The 24,192-nt window shown below is 40.5% G+C and overlaps 1 protein-coding gene across 1 annotated transcript in view; it reads left to right on the forward strand.

Annotated features, from left to right (window-relative positions):
* Positions 1–6,625: 6,625 nt before the first annotated feature.
* The window catches only part of lrig1 (leucine-rich repeats and immunoglobulin-like domains 1), a 37,337-nt gene continuing 19,770 nt past the window's right edge, over positions 6,626–24,192 (forward strand). The window contains exons 1-3 of the mRNA XM_023295729.3: positions 6,626–7,657; positions 18,655–18,726; positions 19,619–19,693. Coding sequence (XP_023151497.1) covers positions 7,455–7,657; positions 18,655–18,726; positions 19,619–19,693 — 350 coding nt within the window. The 5' untranslated portion in view covers positions 6,626–7,454. The remainder of the gene's footprint in view (positions 7,658–18,654; positions 18,727–19,618; positions 19,694–24,192) is intronic.

Genomic DNA, 24,192 nt, shown 5'->3' on the forward strand with positions numbered 1-24,192 from the left:
TCCAAGTGTAAGCATAAGAGACAGGGTGAGCACCTCTGACCACGCCTACCTCGTGATGGAACAGGTTAGGAAGGTGGTATGGTTTGTCTCTCATCGCTTGCCGTTGGGCCGCCAAGCTGTGAATCTTACCAACTGACAGGAACTTGGCATGACTCAGCCTGATTCACTCTCCTCATTAGACAAACATAGATGAAAAACTGTAAATGTTAGCACGCTTTCAGTACAGAAAGAAAAAAAAGGAAAAACCCAGAAGAATAGCCAGTGGTGTTTGGACACCTGTGGATCATGTAGCTGTGCTGATTGCTAACAGTCACACTGCAGTCAATCCCTCTTTATTAAGACATCTTTTTGTTTATGTCCATTCTCACCGTATATTAACCATTTTTTTTATTACCTAGGTAAAATATCTGTTCCCTAATTCTGTTAAGGGATGCAAACTTCAGGAAATATATTTAATTAATCACTTTATGTGTAAACAGCTAATAGTCGGTTGATTATTAATTAGACCTACCCAACACAACATGCTCAACTGTCCATAATAATCGGTTTTAAACAATTTGTTTGGCTAATCCCTGTAAAATCCATGTTAAACAGGAATATGAGCAATAAATTAAAGAAAAATAAGCTAAAATATGATGACACAAATAATGTTTTAACTTGTTGCACCACATCAGGACTTGACTCTGATGACTCAGCGTGCAAGCACTTTAAACAAAGTCTAATCCATTTTTCTTGTATCAACAAAGAAGGCTGTATAGCTTTCAATGGCTGATAAATTACCAAGCAAACATAAAATACATTACAGGCATCTCTTGACAACAGACAGTCTTACTGGTTTCATTTAAAATAATAAGCGGCATCTAGTCCAGCTGCAGAAAATCACCTGTTTAGGTAGAACAGGTATCCTGTTGTGCTAACTTCATCAGCCCAGGAAATATTTATTTATGTCCACTTTATCTTCACCAGTAGAATACTTTTATACTCAAGAAATATGTAATATCACTTGGATGTGGTGGCCCTAAAAGCTCAACTGCAACTGAAGAAAACACAGCAAAACACAAAATACAAGCAGCAGTTAGGAAAAAGGCTGTAGAGCGAGAAGAGATAATCAAATACAGAAAGAAGCAGCTGCAAATACAGAAAAAAACTACCAAAGACAGAAAAATATATATTTTCCAAAGGAAGCCATAAAGTGATAATCAACTTATTGCTGATATCATCACTTATGAAGTTACTAAGGTCAACCATACCTGATAGAGATGTTAGGAAATTAAAGTGTTTGATCTGATCGCATGATTCAGATATTATTCCAGATATCTGCGGTTGAGCCTGCACATTTCTGTTTCCTGTATTTGCAGCTTGTTTCAGGATTTGGTTAGGTTTTCCCACTGTGCATTCTAAATACTGCACATGCTGTCAAATTGGCCGAGTAGTTTTATCAGTTTGCTTGTGCTTTGTGTATAATGTTGTTCCGCACCGGCAAGCAGTGTCATGATTAGCAAACTACAATGTAAAGAAAATGTAGGTGCAATCATAAAACTGAATTTTAATTTCACTTGAGGGTCAGTGTACACAAACCACTCTAATCATAAAGCAAACATGAAAGAATCTGCCTTTATCAACATATATAATGGGACAACAGCCAGCACGCACACCTGCGACTCCATTACACTGAATAGACAGAGGCCAAATAAAGCTTAACAACCTCTATTCTGTCCGGTAATACATTTTGGAACTATTCATTTATTAATGGTAGTAAACTGATGATAAATAATCACAGATCATCCCTAATTCAGATCAAACCCTGCAGGAGATAAATCAGAGCCTTTGGTCCATCATATGTTAGACAAGTGGATTTGCAAGCGCATCTTCTCCATATCAGGACTATCATACTGCATGCTGTCCTCTAATATTTTCTCTTTCTCTACATCTGTCTTGCTTTCCCCTTCCCCTCTTCACTCATGTCTTCCGCCTTTTAGGTCACGTATCACGCCACTTAGCAGACAGCCTGGTATTGACATAAATGCCCAAACTGTTTCTGCTTCCCATTAGCAAGGCATCTCCACACTCCCGCAACACCCGTTAGCCATCCGCTCCCAGTATGATGAGTTGGCCGGGTTTCACGCCTCTCCGTTTTATACTTGATGAATAGCCGCAGCAGATGGTTTGTTATCTTTGAAGATTCCAGTAAGACGAGCGTGATAAATCGCTCCAGGCCTCTCACCATCACAGTACCCCTCCAGCACTGAAAAAAAAAAGCGAAATGGGAACAATATGTAGTTGACTTATCACACACACCTACGAGGCTACTGCTTGCACTTTTCTCATACCAGAACCGAGATCTTTAGACATGTCTGCATTGACAGTTTCATTCTATTCCAGCTGTACAAACACCAATATGGATGCTGTTAAAAACGTACATGTGTGGAGAAGACAAGGGCTCATCTGGTGCAGTCATTATCCTCTTTATAATGCACTCTCATGACAGATTCACGTCCACTATTCTCATCAGTCACAGCTTCACACAGCGGCACACAGGGGCAGAGTGGTCATAGGGTGAGTAGCCGCTATGGTAGCAAAAGCTGTTAATGCCTTCCTTACAAGGCAAATTCTTTCTGTGGCTGTTTGTTTAATGCCAAGCAAAACAACAAGCCAATAATCCTGGAACCATGCACTTATATGCTCTTAATTATCAGTTATATTTTCACATTGCAACTTTGTGTACTCTATAATTCTCTATTATGTTGTATTCTATACTCTTATAATGCTTTATTTGCTTGTAAATACAATCAATTTGCACCTTATTGCAAAAATAATAACAGTTTTTGCACATTTCAGTACATACCACTATTTTAGGCACCTTATTGCTATTGCTAATTCTTTGACCAGCACAACAATTGCATACTGTACATTGTTCCTTTATCCCCCATTGTTCCATGTGAGCTACTGGATACCTTGAATATCTATCTATCTATCTATCTATCTATCTATCTATCTATCTATCTATCTATCTATCTATCTATCTATCTATCTATCTATCTATCTATCTATCTATCTATCTATCTATCTATCTATCTATCTATCTATCTATCTATCTATCTATCTATCCAACGACACAGCGAACAACAAGAAGCTGGATTAAGATGGCAAGCTACAAACTTCAGTGTTGATGTACAGATATTTCTTGTGAGCAGAGTGTACTGGTCAAAAATTTGAACCTGGTATTTGCCTGCTGCATTAGTAAAGTTATTTGTGTGCCAAGTCACCTAGAGGAGGCCACCCACCAAATAAATCACATTAAAAGACGTGTCAACAGTCCACTGAAAATAGACCTCCAAAGTACCTGGTCCACATAGTCTATCTGTTGAAGGAGCATCAAAATGCAGGGCTGAGCATACTTTGGATTGCTGTGGTGGCGAACCTGTCACTTGTGTCAAAGGTGCATATAGGACACAGAATGCCTGAAAATAACTGATTTGAAATAATGAAGTGAAAATTAAATGGCATTTTAGTGTCATAATGAAGCTGTAAATCCAATAAAACTTGGAAATTTAATAGTTGTATTGCTTTATGAGTATGGTAAATGGTAATCTTAATTCATTATATGTCAAAAGAAGATATGATTCAGTACTGAATGCAGATAAACATGCTTATTCCATATACTGTGGCTTAACATGTCATATGTTTATATCAAAGTAAGCAGTTATTCAAATTTAATTAATTAACACAGCTACATCAGGCTTCATGTCACGTTTCTGTAAGAAACCTTTATATATTGTTTAAACATGTTAATGTCAACTTAAAGATGCAGCAGACAGAAATCTAGAAAAGCAAAAAAAAAAGGCCAGAATTTGAAACTATGCAGCTTTCTGTGTCTAAACCCTGAAAACAGACTCAAGAGGAGGTGCACAAGTCTAGTTTTCTCACACTTGAACTGCAATATTTTAAAAGGTTTGGTCCAATAATGCCAAAAAATACAGCCTACCCAAGCTTTAATAGATCACTCATTGATAATTGCACATGTTTTTCTATTAGGTTTATATGTTATTTAGGTCTGAGAACCAATAAGAAAAGACTCCTTTTAAAAGATTTTATTAAAAAGCTCCAAACAACTCTCATATCTCAAATCGGATTTATAGGACACACCATAGAAATTGGTTATCCTCCATTACTCAGTTTTCCATCACAAGTGAATTCATGTTTTAACAGGGTCTCATTTTTCAGATATTTTCCTTGCTTCCAAGAGCCAGAGGCCTCACCTGTAGGCTACCGTGCTGACTCACACACACATGATGCAATGTGAAACCTTCGTCTATTCATTGGAAAGGGAATAAGGAACTGCGCCACTAAACTGCCTGCAGTGCTGCAGGTGTGAATATCTGTGTCCTCGCTGCTGTGATTAATAGCAATGAAAGCTGGGACTTCTCCCACGCAAAGCGATCACTATGGCTCTGACAAAGTCAATCAATACAATCTGTCAGTGCCAAGAAAAAAATGTGATGAGAAAAGGTGTTCATGGGGCCAGCAGGCTGACAGGACCATTGATTTATAACAGATGTGCATTTTTTTGGAGACAACAGGCAAACATCATTTCAACATTTGAGAGGAATTTTGTGCTATCGTGTGGCTGTTACAGGGCATGCTCAGATGGTAAAAAGATCTTTCCTGATGCACAAAACACACAGATACACACATGTATAAGTGTGTTTGCTCATACAGTTATACACACCTAGTTAGCACACAACTGCATATGCACGTGCTCAAACACATCTGCACAAAACATTTGCAGTTATTCGCACAGTGTTTACAACGTGGAAGAAAAATGTTCTTTACTTAAATAAAACTGCTTTGAGACAGTTTAAAATATACCATTAAAAGTCCTGGACTCAAAATTTGAGTTGAGAAAAGCATAATTAGCAAAATGTACCAAAGTATTCAAAAGCAAAATCATTCATTTGAATGCCCATTTTTAAGTGTCTTATTAATGCATACATTCTGTGACTTGAAAATTATGAATGACTCAATAACATGTGCTGTATTATTATTACTAAAATGGGGTGATGGTATTTTCAACACGTCGTCAATTTAAACTACTTTATATGTGCTGTACAGTGGTGGAAAGTACCTAAGGACATTTTCTTAAGAACTACACCCAAGTGCAATTAAAGGTAGTATTTCCATTTTATTAAGTTTTATATGTCTACTCCACTACATTTTGGAGGCAAACAAAATAATTTTTATTCCACTATATTTATCTGACAGCTGTAGTTACTACAGTTGGACATTATATTAAAATACATTTTTTCTTTTATTATAAACTTTATTAAACATTACACATATGTATGCACCTACAATACTAAGTTGTGGTTTGTATATAGTTTTTGTTGTTGTTATTTTGTTATTATATCTTGTATTTATATACCCTGCAGTGCCTTTACTTTCTGCAACATTATACTTAGAGAATATCAAAAATTGATATAAAAATTATGTATTTTATTCTGAAACGGAAAATTTTGCATAATGAGTAGCCAAATTCTGGTACATGTAAGTAGGTTTTGATTATTTTCTTTTACTTAGGCAAAATTCTGAATGTGGGACTTTGAACCGAGTGTTTCTACACTGTGGTATTGTTACTTTTGCTCAAGAAAAAGATCTGAATTGCCGTTCCAACACTTCTGCTGAGAGGTTTAATGTGTGCTTTGTATGACAAAACTTGATCTGCGAAGCACAGTATTTCACTCTGAAATACAGTGGAGTCTTTCTTTAATTGGTAACACTCAGATATTTTTGTTTTATTATTAGTTCCTTGAAAGGAAAATAATTATGCCAGCAGATGCCCTTACTGTCCATCAAATGTACACTGTCAACGGAACTCATCTATCTGGTTGGAATTTTATCTTATTTGACAGAGCATTTTGAGCTGTTTTGACATGAATTTAGGCTCACATCAAGAGAAGATACAAAGCAGCTGCAGCCTTTTGACATGCACCACACACACGCACTTTAAAACATGTGAACTAAATAAATATTTCAGAGTGAAGCAGAAAAAAAGCTGAACTGTCTGTTGCTGCTGCATGTTATCCGTTGAACAGCTGAAGATTTTGAGTGAGGTTAAAATCAGTTGATAGAAGTGTACTGACAAACACAAGGGTTACTGATTGCTGTATAATAAGTTATAGAATAATAAAGTAACCATTTGCTTGTTTTCTCCTCCAGATGCCCTGTGTAGTGGAGGAAGCATATTGTTTATTACTTCTTCTTTTACATGTTAATCTTGATGTCAGCCCCACTGACACAAACACTTTAGATGGAATTGTTAGGGCATTCAAACCAATTATGTTATTATGGCTTGTTATAATGCGATTACAGAGCTTGATCTGGGCGATTGTCTCTTTAAGAAGCAGTGAGAGTGAGAGGAGGTGGTGCGGTTTCACACCCCGGGGTGGGAAACATGGGCGGAGCCGGCGGCCGCTGACTGACAGCCGCTCAAAAGGCTCTCCAACTCTGCGATGCGCGGAGGACCCTGAGCGACCAATCAGATGCAGCCGTCAAACCGCAGCAGCCAATCAGAGCGAGCGATGGGAGGACCCCCCTTGGAATCGCTGTTGTGCTTCCAACGTGGGACTACGGAGCGAGATAAAAAAAAAAAAAGAAAGAAAGAAAAAAGAAAAAGTAACTCAGGAAAGGGAAAAACTCATGGTGGTGGTGCACGGTCGGAAGGAGGGGGGACTCTATTTTGCTATTAATCGGATCGTCGAGATTTTGTGACCGCAGACTGCACCTGATAAGCTGTCGGTGGAGCTGCTTCGGATGAAAGTTGGATGTACTCTGCGGCTGCGGTTCAAGTGCTGCTCGGGTTTTGGACGATACGCAGCTCTCGGGCTTCACACACCAACGCTGGAGTTTTCGGCACTTATCCCTGCGGCTCCTAACTTATTCACAAGTTAGCTGTGGACAATTTACCAACACCGTTACACGTCTTTTTTTCCTGTTTGCTAAGTTTTGCTAACATTTTAACCGCTGTTTCGCTGCTTGCTATTTTTAAGAGCCGTCCGGGCGCAGTGTCCTTTAACATTTTTGCATGTTTTCAAACGTGTCGCCAGAAAGTAGTTTTTTAGCCTTTTATGGACACACTCCTGAAACTTAAACCTAAGTTTAAAGCGACGTGTAAGTTAGCCTCTGTCGAGTTATGGTGGTTAATCTGTGATTTATCTTTGATTTGTAGCCCGCGTCGGACACCAGAGGAGAAAGTTGGCGAAGAGACTTGTATCAGAAATGAACGTTGGTGGGTCGGAAAACGCTTCACTCCTACAAAGTTGTTTCCACTAATCCCCGTGTTACAACAAGACAATTAATGTGTTCTAAAAAGCTTCTCGTCTTTCCGAAGCTACGTTAATTATTCCACTTTGCGGGGCACCAGGAGAGAAGCTCGCGCTATTAAAACTGGATACAAAATGGCGGCGTTCCTGGGACGATTTGGATATGCGTCTCGGTGTATTTTTTATTTAATTTTGTCGCTCGAACTGATTATCGGTTATGGATTGGGTTCAGATTTGCCCTGTGCCCAGAACTGTACCTGCAGTGGAGATTCAGTGGACTGTAGCAACCTGGAGCTGACGGCTGCGCCTCTGGACCTTCCAGTCCGGACTGTTTCCTTGTAAGTAAAGCGCTTAGTTGCCCCCCTAGTAGCCTATTTATTGACCAGTCCATAACGGGAAAACGATGTTTGTAGAGAAAGAGCACAACAACTTTAAAACTTTGTTTGTGAGGTGAATTGTGAGGAACCGAGCCTCGCTGATACGGCTTTCTCTCCAGGAATCCAGTCAGAGGAGATTTTTGTGGTTCTGATTTGAGTTGCTTTGAGCTCTATCAACTCTTAACGAAGGGGAGTGAGTTGTGAGTTCAGCTGTCACAGTGGCTGTGCATCCGTTATAACTTTAAGTGAATTCCTAATGAATGTGAATTTCTCCCCCCCTTTTTTTTTGCTGGGGAGACCCTGTTGCCCCATTAATGCCCCCCGGAGGTCCCTGCAGCCCACTCTGCACACTAATGGAACAACACACCACCAGCACTTCTCTCTGAGGCAGTCCCCAGACATCATGTTGTAACTTGATTAGGATTGTTTATGCAATTCATGAATTAAACATTCTCATGATCCTTCACAACAGTCAAAATGAAAGCCTGTTTGAGTTTAGATTTATTGTGTATTTCAGTATTATCCAATGATAATACTGAATAATATTTAATTAAACTGGATGGCTTGCGGCTGCTAGAAGTAAACAGGTGTTTTATAACTGCAGAGGGAGGTGCACATTTAATTAAAAGTATTCCAATTCTGATGAGGGGAAATATTTTGCTTTAAGGGTGCATTGAATTAAGCTTATATTTTGGTTGAAATCAATGTTTTTCATGTTCAGATATGTGTTACCCTCAGTAACCTTAGATAGCTTTGCTTGTATTTGTGTACTTTCTTGTGTAATATGCCTTCATTTTGAAGTTGATGCCCTTTAAAACTGAAATAGTTTCAGAAATGTGATTCAGTATTACAGTTCATAGAATGTTATCATTCTTTTCAGTCAAATTTTTCAGTTTCTGTCACACAAATAATAGACTAGTACGTACTAATTTAGTTAAGATTAAAATGTATTCATGTTTCTAGTATTAGATTGAACAAACAGTCCTCTCAGGCAGAGCAAACAAATATACTCGAACATGTCGTAATAAATAAACCTCTGCATTATTAAATCAGATCCTGATAGGTATTGTCCTAATTCCTCTTTCTGTGTTGCTTGCCATCGCTCACAAATTCAATTTCTTGTAAGTTAATCCATTCCCCAGGGTACAACTGACAACAGTCGAAACCCTGTCTACCAGCTCATTTAGGAAATGAGCCAATTTAGGGCATTTTTATGAAGCATCCCTCAGTGTTTTGGGAACTTCAGCACTTACTGAGCTGAGTGACACAATTTACTCATAAACAACACTACCCTCCATCCTTGCAATTGAGATTCTGGCTGTCGCTGCTGTGTATTGCAATCACTATAGCCAGTGGTAAATGACAATCCTCAGTGACAATTAGGCATCTTGTTACATGTTTTTCAGCATCTGTTTGCATGTGTGTGTTGCTGGGAACTCAGGGTTAAAGACCAAAGGCCCAAAGACTCCTCTGGCTCCCAGGTTCCTGCATGAGGCAGTTTGTCTTTCCCTGTGAAGTCAGGAATGCAACTTTTAAAAAGTCTTCTAAAAACATGAATAAGGGCACTTGTGCCCGGGTAGCCTCATTGCCCTGAAGCGCATCTTAGCCAAGTACAGGCAGCGTTTATCATGCATGTACACAGACACACACTGCTTCTCCTGTCTTCATGGACAGTGGATATCTATTGTGGGGCAAATGTCCCATCTGAAACAGCTGCTCTAAACCTTTTGGTTTGTGTAAAGATAGGGTCCTGCGTGAGCCCTGCGTCGCTCCAAGCCTACTTCTGTTATCTCGTCCAAACCTTATCGGTCAAGATTTAAGGACCCGCAATCTTGTTGTTTTCAAAGGGAATGGCTTTATGGCTTTGAATTATCTTTTAAAACACCTAGGTTGCATATTTCCACACCACTTGAGATAGTCGCTCTATGTTGGCAGGTAACTCAAAGGAAACCAGCTCTATTCCTCTGGGGTCTGTACATGAGCCAGATGAGTAGATGATTACTGTAAAACCAAAGAGTCAAGTATGGACAATTTCACTTGTGATCCTGCTATAAACTAGTTTATTTAAACTCTGTCTGCTTGAGTGGCAGGATTTTTTTTTTAAATGTGTTGTGGTCTAAAAGTTGTAGTGCATGTGTGCTACATGGTATGCACAAATGAAAAGGAAACTAGTATTGTTTCAGAAGAGATGTCGGTGGAACAAGGCTTGTGGTAAAATACAACAAATACTGTTTTAGCCTGTCAATACAGCTGAGAGTATCTGTGCACAGTGATTTGGCTTTAAACAAAGTGTGTTTGTACATCTTGACCTTCAGGCATCTGAGCCAAGGAAAATCAGTGTGTAATCATTTGCTTCTGTTATGTTTACCACAGGGACAGAGCAGCAGTTGTGATGTTAGGAAGGACAGTATTGCTTGGTGTCAATAAATTTAGGACAAATAGACCAGCGTTGCGCCCTCTCTTTTCTATGTAAAACACAGATTTGGATTGTAGGACAATTTAAAAGAAAAAAAAAACACCTGTAGAATTTAGCTGTTAAATAAATGGCTGAAGTATGTATGGTTATAGGTGTTAATAAGGAAGAAGCTGCTAGTTAGTTGTAAACTTTAGTAGTCCTCTGTGTTTTCCTTTGATGTCATTAAAACTAAGATCAAGTTCAAGCAGAGCGAATAAATCCAACACAAAACAAATGATGATTTCCCACCCATTTGTGTGGGTGAAGAGTGATTGAGCTGTCATGTAGCTGTTGCAATTAGCTTTGTACAGGCTCTTAAATTGGGATTACAGTAATGAACCTCAGGGCTTGCAATTATACAGCAGTTCACAGAAGGACTTCATTCTTACAGAGAGTTATCAGAGTCTGACCAAGATGTAGGAAAGCTTTAGTTTTTTTTTAAGCAGGTGGCTAATGATACTTGCAGCATTTTTCCTCTGTCATAAAACTGCAAATCCAAAATGTTCAACTTTTATTTTTTTTATAATCACAAGCTGCTTCTCTAAATGTTATTTTTTTTATGTGTAACTGTCACAGGAGGAGTTGTTAATTTGCAATGCAAGAAACAAATTCTTGCAAATTAACCTCTACAAAGGTAACACAACAGTGACATTGTTTGTTTTACTTAGGGGCTAAAATACTATGTGTGCTCACTAATTTCACCACAACTTGATTGTTTTTCCTCATTTGTTTGAGAAAATGAACCAGTGGTGCTGGGTTGCCTAAATAACGGCTGCAGCCAAGTCACCGACACTTTTACAAAATATGTATATATATTTGTCACAAACAAAACATACACTTTGTCTAGCATGATGTCTTGTTTATGCAGATTTTTTTTCCCTGAATGAGATTACAATCACCAGTTTGCAACTGTAGTTTTATATGCCTTTATTACTCAGCTTTATGGATGAACTAGAACATACTATGATTTATTTTCAAAAGGGAGTGTAACACCTTCATTATGCCCTCTCACCTCTCTTTAGTCACTTTCATTTAAGCTTTATAATAATTCTGGAAAAAATGATGAATATTTGTCCAAGGAAGATAAGTAGTCAGAGAGCGGGTGTTAGTCTGCTGATCATCCATCAGTACCAGTCCCAAGTCCTCTGAGGCACAAATAAAGACCACAGTTTTTGGTGGAGAAAAAAAAGCACTAATGCTTTCCAGTTGTCAAAATAGTCTCCCTTCAGGACCGTGATTTTAATGGTCCTGTGTGAGAAAACATCCTTGATGAGGATTGAGGGAAACAAACATGTTAGCACATCCTGACTGGGCAAGGACTGATAGGACTACAGTTTTAGAGACAATGTGTGATTGACTAAATGAAAAAAAGTGTTACATTCTTATATCTGTGTTAATTTATTATGCATTGCAAAGACATTGTTTACATTATGCTGCTTTATCAATTATTTGCCCCAGTTCTACCCTCAAGCGCTGGCGTTCTTACAGTGAACATTTATAGCTTCTGTAAAGACACTGTGACTATGAATTTAGTTGTCAGACATATACTTTGCTGTTTCTCATCAGTGCTCCTAACATTTAACAAACTGACCACCAGTCTCAGATGTCTGTCTGTTCTTTCTGATTGATGAATAGCCTAATAACATTCAAAGCAAGTTTGCTCTCACACAGTCACATATTCCCTCTCAGGAGTGGCGTCTTATCTTATTTGCAGCCGCAGTAATGTGTATAAAAAGCATTTTTGCCCACTGTGCCACAGGCGTAATGGGATTTTGTGAGTAAATAAAAGCATGAGCATTACTAATTTTGGCCATGATTGCTGTTGTTGGATAGAGATAAGGCAAATACAGGGAGTCTGTTAGCCATCGCCTTTCCATCTTTTCTCATATGAGATTGTAAAGTCCTTTTTGCTGTTATATAAAGCTACATTTTTTTATGGGCTTTGACCTTATTTTCATTAGTTTTTTGCTGTTACAGAAAGCTGTAATTCTTTACAGTGCTTGTCTTTATTTCCATTTGTCAGTATTGAGCCCTTGAATTATCAGTTTACTGCTGCTGTTTCAGTAAAAAAGCAAAAAGAACCCTGATCTTGAATGATCCTCTTTGTGATCCAGCATTTCCGCAGTGCTTTCCCAAGTTTTTAAATGTGCTGGCAATCCTGCTTAGTCTAAACCAAGCGTTCTGCTGCGACTCAACCCCAAGCCATAGCCTTAAACCTCACAGTTAAAGCCTTATTGGTAAACACCACCCCCAACAGTTGGTTTTGGCTTCTGCCCTCAGGAAATTGGGTTTGTGTTGGTGGTTTCCTGACAGGGACTGGGAGCTCAGCTGGCCGGTTGTGGACTGTTCAGCGGGGGGGCGCGGCTGCAGATCACCTGGCCTGGGGGGAATATGAGGGGAGGCGGGGGGACTTTTTCCACCCACTGCAAGGAAGTGTTTTGTTAATGTCACGGTCTGCTGCTGCTGCCTTCGGTCTGGTTCCACTAGTTGGTGAAAGTCCTGTCAGTGGTCAGAAACCTCAACCACTGTTGCACATGTTGTAACACACAGAAGGAACTCAGAGGAAATTAAACATTACAGGACTGTCTGCTTGAATGTCACATATTGTCAGACACACACAAGCGCACACTTTATTTTTAGGTAGTGTGTTTTATGTAACCTATTAATAAGCATGTAAAGTAATTTAACACACATGCTTGCCCTTGGTTCAGTGTTTTTATGACAAATGTGTACTGCTGGTAAATTTGAACTTGATATAAGGACTGACTGATGTATGAACACTACACTGTAGACGTGTTTGATCTCCTGATGAGCAACACGATTATTTCAGCAGTTAGGTCAGAGATGCAGCAACAGCAGCAGCACTCAGCACGACTGAGCCCCTTGTGGTTTTTAGGGCATTTCTCACCATGCAGCCTTGTAATCTTGTGGTATTGGGAGTGATTATACCAAGTTTGTTTATTGTCATAGTTTTGCTAGCCCTGTGACTCGCACGTCCTCTGGCAGATTTTTTAAAGTCCCAACTCAAGCTTTTGGAAGGGTTTAAGATGATGTTATCATTGGCACAGATTTTTATCAGCTACTCTTCACTTTTTCCTTCTTTATCAGTGTCTTAGAATTCACGTTAATAAAAGTTCCCATATAAAATTTTAAAGTGGCAATCTAGTTTTTTAGTTTTCTTTTTTTAAGTCAATTTTCTTCTGATAATAACATTGATTCATTTGCAATCATTCAAGCAGCACATTAGCTGTGGATAAATTAGGGAGAAATAGCTAAGGTTGAGCCCTTTCACTTATAAGAGCAGATAAAGTCTGACATTAACATGAAGATATGGAATGAGCTCATGACCCCACACTGGCTTTAATGACAATCAAACAGCTGCTGCCACAGTCATTCTACAGGAATTCAGTCAGCAGAATAGATGGCCCTTTTGTGAAGACACTTTAGGGCGCCAAGTTTTTTTTTCCCTCTTTCTCCCCTGAAGTCAGTGTCTACAAAGAGGGCTCGATCAATGAATCATCTGTGAATTCTCTACATCTGGTAAGAATTTGGAAATCTGGAGAAGATGTTAGAAAAAAAAGCGTGACTTGGACAGAGAGCAAGAGGTACTGAGCAAATGAAGCAGCTTCTACCCAGAAAACAGGCAGTCCTTCGAGACAGAAGGGGAGATTGGAGTGCTAAGTTGGGCCAGACTTTTCTTTTTCAACCCCACCGCCCCAGCCTCATTGCTTTCTGATATTGTAGAAAGGAGCATCAGACCTTCAATGTCTAGACAACCTCACATTCATGTGCAATTATTATTATCGTGAGTAATTATTGTGCTGCTAGTAAAATACACATAACTAGAGGAAAAAATTGACAAATGAATAACTATCTGTCTTTTTCTTCACTCTGAAGTTAAGAGCACAAGGTCAGCTGTCTGCATAGTACTACAACAATAGCCCCACTAAAAAGACATACTGTGTTTGTTGTTCTTTCAGATTAATTGGGGACACTCATTTCCCTGTACTCACAATGAACTAGTCTGGCGCCATTTCTAACAAATTACATTGTTATCACAATAAAACCCAGTGTTTAATGCAGAACCATTATCCTGTGTGCGTATGGGCTAAGTTTGCACATACACGTATGCAATTTGGACAGCATGAGTGCTTCTCATCTGGAGTGTCCAAGCTCATTGGGCCTCGTCATGGGTTCAAGCAGTGCCTCAGGCTAGTGCAGACTCTTCCCAACCTTGTCGCTGTTTGTTTGGAGTACAACGCTCCATCTCCTGCTTCAGCCCCAACGTAGAGTGTAGAGAACGGTGCGGCACATGGCCCCAAGATGTGGCCCGCCTTCCTGCCGTGGAAAAAACTTCAGAAACTGAGTCACGCTCCTAGCCTGACTGATTTCAAAGGCTGGAGCAGCTTCTTTGTTGAGCTGTGCGTGTGGCGGCGGTGGGAATCTGTAATGCAAATGGTAAAATATGCTGACCCCATCAGCGCTGCCTTTCTCTGATCTTGCACCTAAGTCCTTACTGCCCTTGCATGATGCTACATTTACTGGCTTTTCTTTACTCAGATTATAATGAATCAGAGTTATCATTGTTATAGCAAGTCTTATTGGCCAGCTTATGCTTTTAACCTTGTCAAAGTTGATAAGATATTGGCTCCCTTTCTCCTTCCCTGTATGACTTCTGTGTAAAATGGTGGCCTGGAGCTGGTGTTAGCTTTGTGTACACTCTCACTGCAGTTGCTGGGCTATAAACCGGCCCTTAATGACGGGAAGAGCAGTGTGTATGTGTGTCTATGCGTATGTGTGTGTGTGTCTGGCTTTCTGACACAGGTTATTATTTGACCGTTTTTATGATGCTCTGAAATCGACCACATTAAAGGGCCTTTGTCTCACAGCTGGACCGCAGAAGGCTCATCACTGACATCACTTCACACTTTCAGCGAGCAAAGTTCACACTGCATTTGTCTGTGATAGAAATGGGAAAGATAATGATGATGTATCTCTGTATGTGTTAGTCTCTGCTCGCTTCTTTGCTTCCCACATCTCCACTCTCCCACACACAGACTATTCGCTGACTTACAAGCATAGTGTCATATGCTATGACATCACTCCAGTACTCCCAGCTTTCCTCTACTCCCACAGCACCCTTAACACAGCTATTTTTTAAAGCCTTTTAATGAGTTTTACATGTCAAAGCAGCTACACGGTCCAGCAATGACGGTCTACTGCCGGCACTGAGCCCTACTTTTCTTCCTCTGACAGTTGCTTGGTCAGGCTGGCCTTTTATGAGTTTATCGCTTTGTCTTTTGATGAGCTCTTCTCCAGTTTGGCAAACATTGAAACAAATGTTCAGATTTCTCTTGTAACCTTGCAATTTTTGGCTAACTTATGATGATGTCAGTTGACTTATGTGATAAAGGGGCCTGCTACTAATAACAATTTTCCATAAAATGTAGCAATTATTTTAGTTTTGCCTGTTTTATATATTTGACTCAACAGTTTTTATACTTTGGTGATGACTTAGAACATACATCTCCTATTGATTAACTGATTGAACAGGAAACTGATTAAACCACTGTTTAATCTGTGGTTTAGTTTTTTCCCTCCTGATTTGTCCCAATATTTCAGTGCTTTTTGGTAGTGTGTGGGGAGGCATTGGACTGAGGCAGCTTGGTGGGGTTAGAAGGTGGGAGTGTGTCTGTGCCTCTTTATCCCAGATGAGCCCTCGCTTCAGCTGCCCTCTTGTTTCATGTCTCTCCAGTTCTGCTGACAGAAAGCAGGTTATGTTGAGCTTTGTGCTTAATGATGGCCTACAGTTTGCCAGGGCAGAGATGAAGCTACATTGTAGACTAGATGATGACTGTTAAACGTGTCCTGTTTACTATATTTGATTGTTCACCTGAATGGCAATACACCAGTCAGAACAGCTTGAATTCAGTGGGAAAATTTGCATTTGGCTCAACATACAGCTTTATTATCCCACAGTTTCTTTGGTTAAGTATCTGGCTGAGAGCGCTTTTGATTTTGATCCCGCTGACTAATGTCAAACATTCCTGCCCATTATAAACTAGTTCTACCATACAATGGAATGCAGCCTTTGAAGCATTCAAACGTTTTGAGAACTAAATGACTTAGTAGTGTTTGCCATCTTAAATATACTTCCTTTTTCAGCTAGTTGAATTATATGACAGATGCTTATGGAAGGATAAACCTAGTTTAACATTTGACAGGATATCTGTATAGTTCTTATTCTTCTGAATATGCTTTCTTCTGTTGGTGTTGGCATCTGCATATCTCTCTGCTTGTGAAGTAATGAAAAACTCAGATGACTTCTATGCCTCTGATACCGACAAAGCATATTCTTCCAGAAACGGTAAGAGTCTAAGGTCACTTTGTGGAAAGCATTAACCATGCTTAGCGCTGGAGTCACGTCCCCCTCAACCCGCCTACTCCTTCTCTCCCTCCACAAACGGGAGGGGGGAAGGAGTTTGAGAGGGAGGGAAACCAGCCTTATCACCATCACCTCCTACAGTAGGTGTTAAAATACTGTGAAACTTATCTCATCTGATAGGCAAGAAAATAAATCTGTCTGAATGAAGTGGAGAGAAAAAGACTCCGTTGTGTAAACACCTTAGGTGACTTAAGGAAAAGGCACATGCGTGCTCACGTACACACACACAAAGGACCAGTTCTGTTTGTTGCTGCGGCCTTTAGCACCAGTACGGCAGGTTTGGCTTTCAAACATGACTTGTTCTTTTTTTTTAAATTATTGGTCAACCCTTTGTTTTCTTTATTTTAAGCTGGAATATGTGCATAGCTAATTTCCTCCACCTTTAAATGCTAACAAAGTTCTTTGGTGGTGAAGTTCCTGAATACATTTTTATTAGCTTGTAATGCCAGGCTAACTAGTTAAATTCCTTAACCTGTTTTGTGCCAAAAGCAGTTGATAAAAACTGATTGCTCTTCCAGATGACGGCACACTTTCAAGTTCATCTTGTCTAAACTGTGTGTGTTGGTTAATTATACATACCTCCAGGCAGAGGTAGTCAATGGGAGTGCTGTGTGACTTTTTGCTTCTTTTTTTTTGCTTCATCATAACAAGGTAATTGCCTCCTGTTGCAGGGGACAACAATTTAGCGATCTAGGCCATAAAGGGAGGTGCCCTAGTAAATGATCATGACAGAGACGTGCATGCCCACTTCCTTGTCAAGCCTGTGTCTTGAGGCTAGACGCATGCTCTGCTATTATCTCATCACACACACACACACACACACACACACACACACACCCACACACACACACACACACACACACACACACACACACACATAGAATTGGGGAAGGAGACTGTTATTATCTGCAATTGAGCACAGGAGACAAGAAAGGGAAATCTGTCAAGTGAGATGGCAATTGAGATTGATAGGCATGAATTGTTGTAAAAAGCGCAGTGTAAAAATAACTGTCTTTTTCTGTGGAATTAACCAGCGTTCACACATAAGATTTCTTTTAAAATATGTATGGCATGAAGTAACTGCCTCTGCCACACAGTTTAGCTGCCAAACGCCCCCCTTGTTCCCTCCCTGCAGCAGTCTTTTAAGGCCACGGTGGGACAACAGAATGAGGAATGTGTTACATCAGGTAAAAGTGTCCCCAGTCTCTGGGAACAAGTAGCCATCTCTCGGCAGGCCTGTGAAACATTCCTGGGCCGTCTCTCACGTCTGGACAGAGGGATGGAGGGGCGAGAGGCAGGCGGCTCGGAGCTGTGGGCTCCCTTTGTCTCGCCTAGCCTAACCCCACCACACAAACACAAACACCGCTCTCAGTGCAGCCTCCTGTCTGCCAACAGGCAGGCTGCATGCCAGCGAGGCAGGAGGTGTGTGTGTGTGTGTGTGTGTGTGTGTGTGTGTCTCTGTGTGTGTCTGTGTGTGCGCGCGACAGAGATAGCACTTGTTTATGTGTGAAATCAACTCAATTCATGTGGTCTGGAAATCTCAATCTGAAATGCAGATGTGTGTTAGATGCACCCACCATACCCATACCCCCACCTTTTCCCTCGCTCTCTGACAGCAGTATCGCTATATCACTGGACAAATCACTCTCTAATAAGTCTCTGTACAAGTCAAGTGCCAGCTATTAAATACACTGTTAGCCTAAAGTGCAAATTGACTGCTGCAGATGAATGGCCTGTGGACTGTGTTTGGAAAGTGAGCCAGGAGAGAGACACTGCATCGATAATATTGATCTGGGTCCTCCTTGAAGGCTGCCTGAATTTATGTACTGCATTGTTTTCAGGCATACTTAATGTGGATGGATGAGGCTGTTTGTCAAATGGGAGACATAATTGTTGCTATTGATCAGGATACTTATTTAAACTACTGAAAATGGCAATAAAAGATACAATAAAAGATATGAAAAAATGCATTTGCATTGCTGATGTTTAGTGCAGGGTTTGTCATCTCCTGTTTGATTTAACTAACCTTTGTAGTCACATCTTCTCTTCTATTTTCAGAAATCTTGGCCACAACAAGCTGACAGCCATCAATGTTGAAGCCTTTGCCAACCTTCCCAACTTGAGAGAGCTGTAAGTAGTCACCAACAGAATACACTCACATAGACATGATTTCCACTGAGGTAGTCGACAGCAACCCCTGAAGACTTTCTTCTGGAGTACTCCCAAGTATGGCGTTCAAGTCTCTTTCTCTCTAAAAAAGACTTGGTGTTTTTGTACACAGTCCACAAGTGTCAGTAGTGAAACATTTTCATCAATGACTTAATTCTGACTAATGTCCATGGTTGCCACTCTACTTCCTAGCAGCATCCTCATATGTGTTGCCTTGAACTAAGTCCAATTGAGAATTAAGTGGTGGTTTTCTATATTAAGCCTCCCCTCCACCACCCGATACTGTGGCCAACACTGGCCTTGTAAATATTTTATATGGTGAGGAGAGGGCTTGGCTTTGTGTCACTCAGCGCCAGTACATAAGACACACACACACACACCCAAGCTAACTAGTGATACACACACTGGTGACATCTTTGGCAGGCCAGCCGGCCAGTCATACGCTCCTGGACATCTGTTTTACTCCTATGTTATTTTTGGTTTTTAAAAGGATGACTCGCCACTTGCTCTGCAGCAGACGTGACAAGTTGTATTTGAAATCTTTTGATTTATACACGGTTTGATTGAATATAGCTTGGCCTGAAAGAACATATAGAGCAACCCCAACAACACTATGTACCTTTTTAAAACCAAATTTGACACGTAAAGTAAGAATTTGTGTTTTCGTGTGTTTTCAGTGTCATGAATGCAACATTTCTGTTTTGTACACCTTTTCTGTGTTAACTTTCTGTACTACCTGGAAAAAATCCTCAGTTAAAGTCCTCTAATCCCGTACCAACATATCATCCCTGTGCATTTTTTTCAGGACAGTTTTGTTCTCTTACCTACTACTTTATGTGCTTGTCACTTTCAGGCGGCTGGACCACAATGAGCTGACCTCCATACCAGATTTAGGACAGACTGCTTCCAAGATTGTATCCCTCTACCTGTGAGTACTGCTCTACTTACTGCTTAACATGATACCAGAATTATCTGACTCTCCGTTACTGTATTCTGAGGTCAGTGGCCTCTTTAAATTACTCTTGAAATAGTCTCTTGACATCTGATGAGGATGTATATGCTTTTGCATCTCAGAAGTAGTACTGCATTAATGTGAAGTTAATGATGTGTCTCAGCTGCATGAAACAAGATCAAAAATCCTCTCCCCACTTGAGCACTGTTGGCGTCAATATGGCGTTCTGTCTTCAGTGATTAGCATGTGGTTGAGTAACTGACTAGTCGTATTAGCTGGCCATGTGGTCTTGTCTACTGTGAGTGTTGCTGGCTGTTTGGAGTGTCAGCTCTTATATAGTTCCAACTTGGTTGCTCTCTCTTGTGAAACTGTGCCTGTGGAGACTGCCTGCACTGGCATCTCACTAGAGATTTACTGCCGTATTTGGGAAGGGCGTGTGCGTGCTTGTATATGTCACAAACGTGCACTCAGCAGTCTAATTTTTATGCCGTTGAAGGAAACTCATGATGTGAAAGTAGTTATTTGTTGATGCTATTCTAGCTACTGAATGCAAAGTTTAAAAGAAATCCACAGAAAAGTGTCTTGTTAAATACTATGATTATAGTAATACAAAGTTAATAATGCTTTTCTAAGGAAAGAAACTGAGTTGCTGTTACTTCAACACAATTCGTACATGAGCCAGACCTCATCTGAGTTAAACACTTTTAAATTTTATATGTTATCTCAGAACCAACAACAATTTTCTGTTACTGCAATGCTCAAGAATGTGTAAAGGAATGTCTGGCACATGAAATAAACACATTGCATTAAAAGACTTTCTGACGTTAGAGCAAATAAAATCAACCAGATATTCAAGCTTGTTGCTATTCTTATGACAAGAAAATTCTCATTGATTCTTGGTGTTATTCAACGCACACATACACAGAACTAAGTACAATCATGACGATGTTCTGCCAGTATCATCTGTTAGTGCTGTTGTTTTTCAGCGTCCCATATTTTTTTTTCTCCTTATGTGACCAGGGAGCATTCTTACATTTCAGTCAACCTTAAACAAGAAAGTTAAAGCCCCTTAAACTAGTCTAGTGCTAACCATCAACTTCACTCTATATTTTCTTTCACACCTTGCTGGGATGCCGGCCGACTGCATGGTAGTAAAGTGTACAGCTGCTAGTTCCTGTCATGTTGGTCATCATCATATCATTTTCAGTGGTGAGCTCTGTGGGAGTCACACATTGGCCTCTCCCTTTGTGTCATCTGCCTGCTTCTCAGAATTTATCATGATGCACTAATGTGGTAAGCATATTTCTTTTAAGTTGTGGGCAGTTAGTAAGAATGGGGAATTTGATTCTGCAACTTACATATAAAAATATGCCTTGTTCCCACAAATTTATGCTATCGTTGTTGTGCTTTATTGGGCGTTTTGTCAGTCTGGACCTGTAAAGTTTAACACAATCTCCTGTTTGCTTGGGATACAAAACAGGCTGGAGCAAGTTCACCTTTGCTTGCTCAAACAGTGTCTAGTCGCAGGCCCTCCAAATGATCAGGGTGTCTTTTTTTGGCCTGACTTGAAGCCTGTTGCTGGGTGAAGGCCCGTAGTCCTGATGGGAGTGGAGGCTGGAGGGAGGGTCAGATTTTTACAAAGCCACGCAGCTGAAGTGAAGGCCCGCTGAAGCACTTGCAGCTGCAGCTGTCAGTCACATGGCTTACAGTAAAATGGGTGACAGTGAGCAGGGGAGGAAGGATGAGAAAACAGGGAGGGAGTAAGAGATGAGGGATGTGAATAGTGTCAGATCAGGATGACATCACCACATGTCGAAAGAGGAATGGTTAAGCAGAAGTAGTGGAGGAGGTAGTAGGAGGGTACGGAGAGTCAAATGAAGGAAAAAGGAAGCCAGAGGTGAACTCAGGTTCAGGGTTATTCCCAAATATAAATCCTACACACTGTCTAACTTGCCAACCACGAAGCCTTCAAGAGTGTGTGTTTGTGTGTATGCCCTGGCAGAGGCAGCAGTACAGACTGCAGGGCAGTGTCCCTGTGCCATTGGTTGGAGATTGTCTGGAATGTCGTCTGACTACAAGTTTGTGTGAGACAGCGGCTCACTTACACACATGCGCAAGCAAATGGGCAGAGTATCTTTTGTATCTACCACTCATCCTACAGTAAACTTTCCTCAAAGCCGAACACCTTTTATATGGTTGCTACCGTCTGACTGTCTCTAAGTTTTTGAGTGTAATATTATTTACCTGCTGACAAGGTTTGCACTTATTAGTGAAATGGGCAAGTTTCCAGGATTTCAGCCTGTCAAATTAGTAAATTAAGTGTGCAGTTTCTGAGTTTTTCCTAGTCCAGAATGGGCCTTTCTGGGGTAACTACACATGCCAGTTAACATGCTCAGTCCACGCAGAGTAAAAGCAATATGTCTGTGTTGCTTCATTTGAAAGAAATGTTTGCATTTTCCTGTTATTTCTCACCATTAGATGAACAAAAATATCTATTATGTTTGAGTCAATGAAACCTCCATCAAAAAAAGTCTTAATTCCTGTTGATTGGGTGATGGTGATTTTCCTTTGGCACTGGCTAAAACCTTTTGGAGGGGTGCGCCAAAAATTCCTGTATGCAGGAAAAAACTTATATTACTTTGATGTGATATAAATGACGCCCGGGGAAATAGTAGTAGCTGGAAAACTAAAATATGTAGTGTGTTTTTGTTTTGCATACCTTGATTATCCTCCCACATACATATTTATCATACTGGAGGGTGAAGAAAGCAATGTTTCGTTGGCATGGACACAAAAACAAAAAAACTACACCCTTCTGTTGTAAGGAGGTTAAAATGTTTATATTGTTGCACTAGGAATACATTTTAGCAACCCTTTATAACATATATATGTATGAAGTATGTTGAGTTAGGCAGTCAAGATTGCTGATGATTCACTTTTGTCATGATAGATTTGTCATTCATCGTAATATTTTCACATCACATCAGTTTGCATTTACAAAGAACTTGCTGGCTTGTTTCTGTGCGCGAACAGTACACAGAATTGTAATGAAGTACAGAAAGCTTATTTCTAAAATAACATAGATTAAAAGGAATGGGTGAGTTGGCTGTATTTTTTGTATGCTTTCTTTTTTCTTCTTAAACTCTTGCTTGGTTGAGAGGTGACTCAGTCCCTTTCTTTTGCCTTTTTACACCTCCTGTTAGGCCTTTTTATTGATGTGTCTGGCAGCTTGTTTTGGCTGCTGCAGCTCTTACTGAATTCATTTAGCACAGATAGATCTGACAAGATGATTGTATTGATCCAGTTTAAACTTTTGGTCACTGTAATTTGATTAGAATTTCATGAATTAATCTGGCAAAGCTTTGTGGTGCATCTTGTGACGAGTATGGTTAAACACTAAAACGAATCATCTGAGCACGTTGTGGCTTCTGATGAACCATCCAAAGACCATATGCCAGGCTTCCACTGTCCCACAATGCACTTGACGAGCCCACTGACATCCCGCAGGCTCCCACAATGCCACAGCAGGATGGCAAAAAAAGAAATGCAACAAAAAGTTTTAAAAACACAGTGTCAGAGTGACAGCAGAGCAGCACAAACTTTCCCATTGTGCTCCTCGCTTCCCCAGCAAACATCAAAGGGCCCCTTTAAAACAGCTTCGGATAAAAATCATATGGCCCGCTGGATGATCTGATTTTGAAATAATTCTCCTTTTGTCCCGACCGCCAGCTTCAAACGGGAAGGGACAGGCCAAACAATCAACCTCAAAGATGACACTGGAAACGGGAGAATGGGCATGCTAGTGTAAACCCCTGATGCACTCTCCATACATCAAAAGAAGTGTCAAAATGAGCCAGGCTCATGATAATCAGATGGTCAATGGGGCAGGGTAATGAGATTTGGAATTAAGTAGAATCAAGGCGAATAAGGCCCTTCGACATCAAAGAGAACAAGAGTGAACCGAGCTCCTCTTTATCAGAAATGTCACTGGCCGTATGATAATCAGTTTTTATAAACGCTACTATTGTATGTGTGGACTTCAGACACGTTGAGTGCTGAGGTTTTATCTGTCTCTTACAGGCAGCTGGGCCCTGGCTGTGGGAGGAAAGGGGGAGGAAGGGGGGAGGTGGGTGGATTTGGGTTTGAATGGCGGAAGAAGAACAGGGCGAGAGAAAGAGTGAGAGAGGTCAACTTCTCCCACTAGTTTGAGACTGATCTGTTTTTCCCAGCAAAGGTCACCAGCTGTTGACCCCACCTCACCCCTTAATTCTCTCCCCCCTTACTTTTCTCCTCCCCCATTCCTTCCCACCCTCCTTTGCTCCTTTTGGTCACTGTAGCCACTGTCTGTTGCTCTGTCCCATGTGTGCGTTTGTTATTTGTGTTGTGTGTGTGAGTGTGTGTTTGCGCATGTGTGCTCATCCTTAACCATTTCTGCCACTGTTTATTCAGGTGGGCCACTGTGGTGTGTGACCCCT

The sequence above is a fragment of the Amphiprion ocellaris genome, chromosome 5 (assembly GCF_022539595.1).
Source record: "Amphiprion ocellaris isolate individual 3 ecotype Okinawa chromosome 5, ASM2253959v1, whole genome shotgun sequence".
In the NCBI taxonomy this organism is placed as follows: Eukaryota; Metazoa; Chordata; class Actinopteri; family Pomacentridae; genus Amphiprion; species Amphiprion ocellaris.